The sequence below is a fragment of the Arachis hypogaea genome, chromosome 2 (genome assembly GCF_003086295.3).
Source record: "Arachis hypogaea cultivar Tifrunner chromosome 2, arahy.Tifrunner.gnm2.J5K5, whole genome shotgun sequence".
Classification (NCBI taxonomy): Eukaryota; Viridiplantae; Streptophyta; class Magnoliopsida; order Fabales; family Fabaceae; genus Arachis; species Arachis hypogaea.
This window is the reverse complement of record NC_092037.1, coordinates 87,893,084-87,894,541: the sequence shown is the minus strand read 5'-3', so window position 1 is coordinate 87,894,541 and position 1,458 is coordinate 87,893,084. Positions and strand designations below refer to the sequence as shown.

The 1,458-nt window shown below is 35.5% G+C and overlaps 1 protein-coding gene across 1 annotated transcript; it reads right to left on the bottom strand.

The window, feature by feature from the left end:
- Positions 1-282: 282 nt before the first annotated feature.
- On the bottom strand, positions 283-1,133 carry LOC140177203 (uncharacterized). The gene is made up of 4 exons (XM_072210175.1): positions 942-1,133; positions 837-896; positions 536-761; positions 283-443 (listed from the first exon to the last, which is right to left on the bottom strand). Exons 1-4 carry the CDS (start codon positions 1,131-1,133, stop codon positions 283-285), a joined length of 639 nt encoding a protein of 212 aa, XP_072066276.1.
- Between the last annotated feature and the right edge of the window lie 325 nt (positions 1,134-1,458).

The window sequence follows — 1,458 nt, the reverse complement described above, 5'->3', positions numbered from 1 at the left end:
CCCACATCTCGATTGCTAGGTCCTCATGCCATTGAGTCCACTCATGGCTACTTTCCACAACATCAATTGTGTTAGCTTCGTCAACTATAGTGTCATCTCCTACGGGTATATATTTTGGTAAAAGAGTTGCATCTTCTTTAGGATCAACATCCATGTTCATACGAATAAAATTTTGTAACAAACAACAAGCAATAATAATGTGGCTTTGAACCCTAATAGGATAGAATGAGGGACTTCGTAGAATTGCCCATCTTTTCTTAAGCAACCGAAAATACTGCTCAATCATGTTCTAGCCAAAGAGTGTTTCTTATTAAATAACTTTAGACGATTTTGTGGTGCCCGATGACCTTGAACCCACTCATTCACATGATAGCGGACATTTCTATAAGGAGATAAAAATCCTCTCCCATTAGTATAGCCAGCATCCACTAAGTAATAACACCCTAAAACGGAAGGATGGAGAAATATAAGAAATATATTGTAATTCTCATAATAAATAGTTATTATTCTTTTCAAAAGATTGATTTAGACATACCAACAGGTATTTTCAAGCCATTACGTCGACTAATAGCATCCTTAAGTATCCTTGTATCAGATGTCGATCCTTCCCAACCGCTAAGGACATAGACAAAATTCATGTTCCGATTGCAAACCCCTAAGACATTGGTGGATATTCTAGATTTTCTCGTCCGATATCTAAATTTGTCACTCTTCGGGATTGTGACTTCTATGTAAGTTCCATCTAACGCTCCTAGACAACCCTATCAAATGTAAAAAATAAAAAATAGTTATTACACGCACAGTTAACTTGACCAATAAAAATTGGAGCTACATACACGACCTATCTTGAACCATTTCCATCTTGGATCTACACAATCTTCCAGTACAGGGTCTGCCTTTACAAATAAGATACTTTGGACATGCAAAACCGAACACAATACCTTGTGAAAATACCTACTAATAGTTTCACCAGACCTATAGAACCTAACTTGTAAGCTGCGATTTTTGGTATGGTGAGCTAATATGATTAAGAAAGTAGCTACTTGCTCGCCTATGCCAACATGACCGTCTTCGTCTAATCCACCATGAACTTGTAGCAATTCACATAAAGTTGCAAATGCATTTAAACTCATTCTTAACTCCCATATGCAATTTCTATCTCCACCTTCCCCAATGATATTATATAATACATCTCGCCTTAATGGCAATGTGTTCACTCTTCAACCAATCGAAGTATGACCCCACCTTCTATTCCTAATATACATATATATAAAGTAACTAAAAAAAGCAGCATTAACGTGTCAAATTGCATTTTCACAATCCAGTAATATCCAACACATAACTTAATTTGTTCATGACGATCCATCATTACTTCCTAAGAAACAATAACAAGTAAATACATAAATGGAAAACTCTAATAACTTGAGAGAATAGGAAAAACACTCAATTAAACTAAAA

Excerpts from the sequence above, each read along its gene's own strand:
- LOC140177203 (XM_072210175.1), bottom strand. The coding sequence starts at position 1,133 with ATGAGTTTAAATGCATTTGCAACTTTATGTGAATTGCTACAAGTTCAT. Across the intron at positions 897-941 it reads TTAGTAGGTATTTTCACAAG|GCAGACCCTGTACTGGAAGA; the intron begins GTATTGTGTTCG and ends TTATTTGTAAAG. Across the intron at positions 444-535 it reads TGGCTTGAAAATACCTGTTG|GGTGTTATTACTTAGTGGAT; the intron begins GTATGTCTAAAT and ends CTTCCGTTTTAG.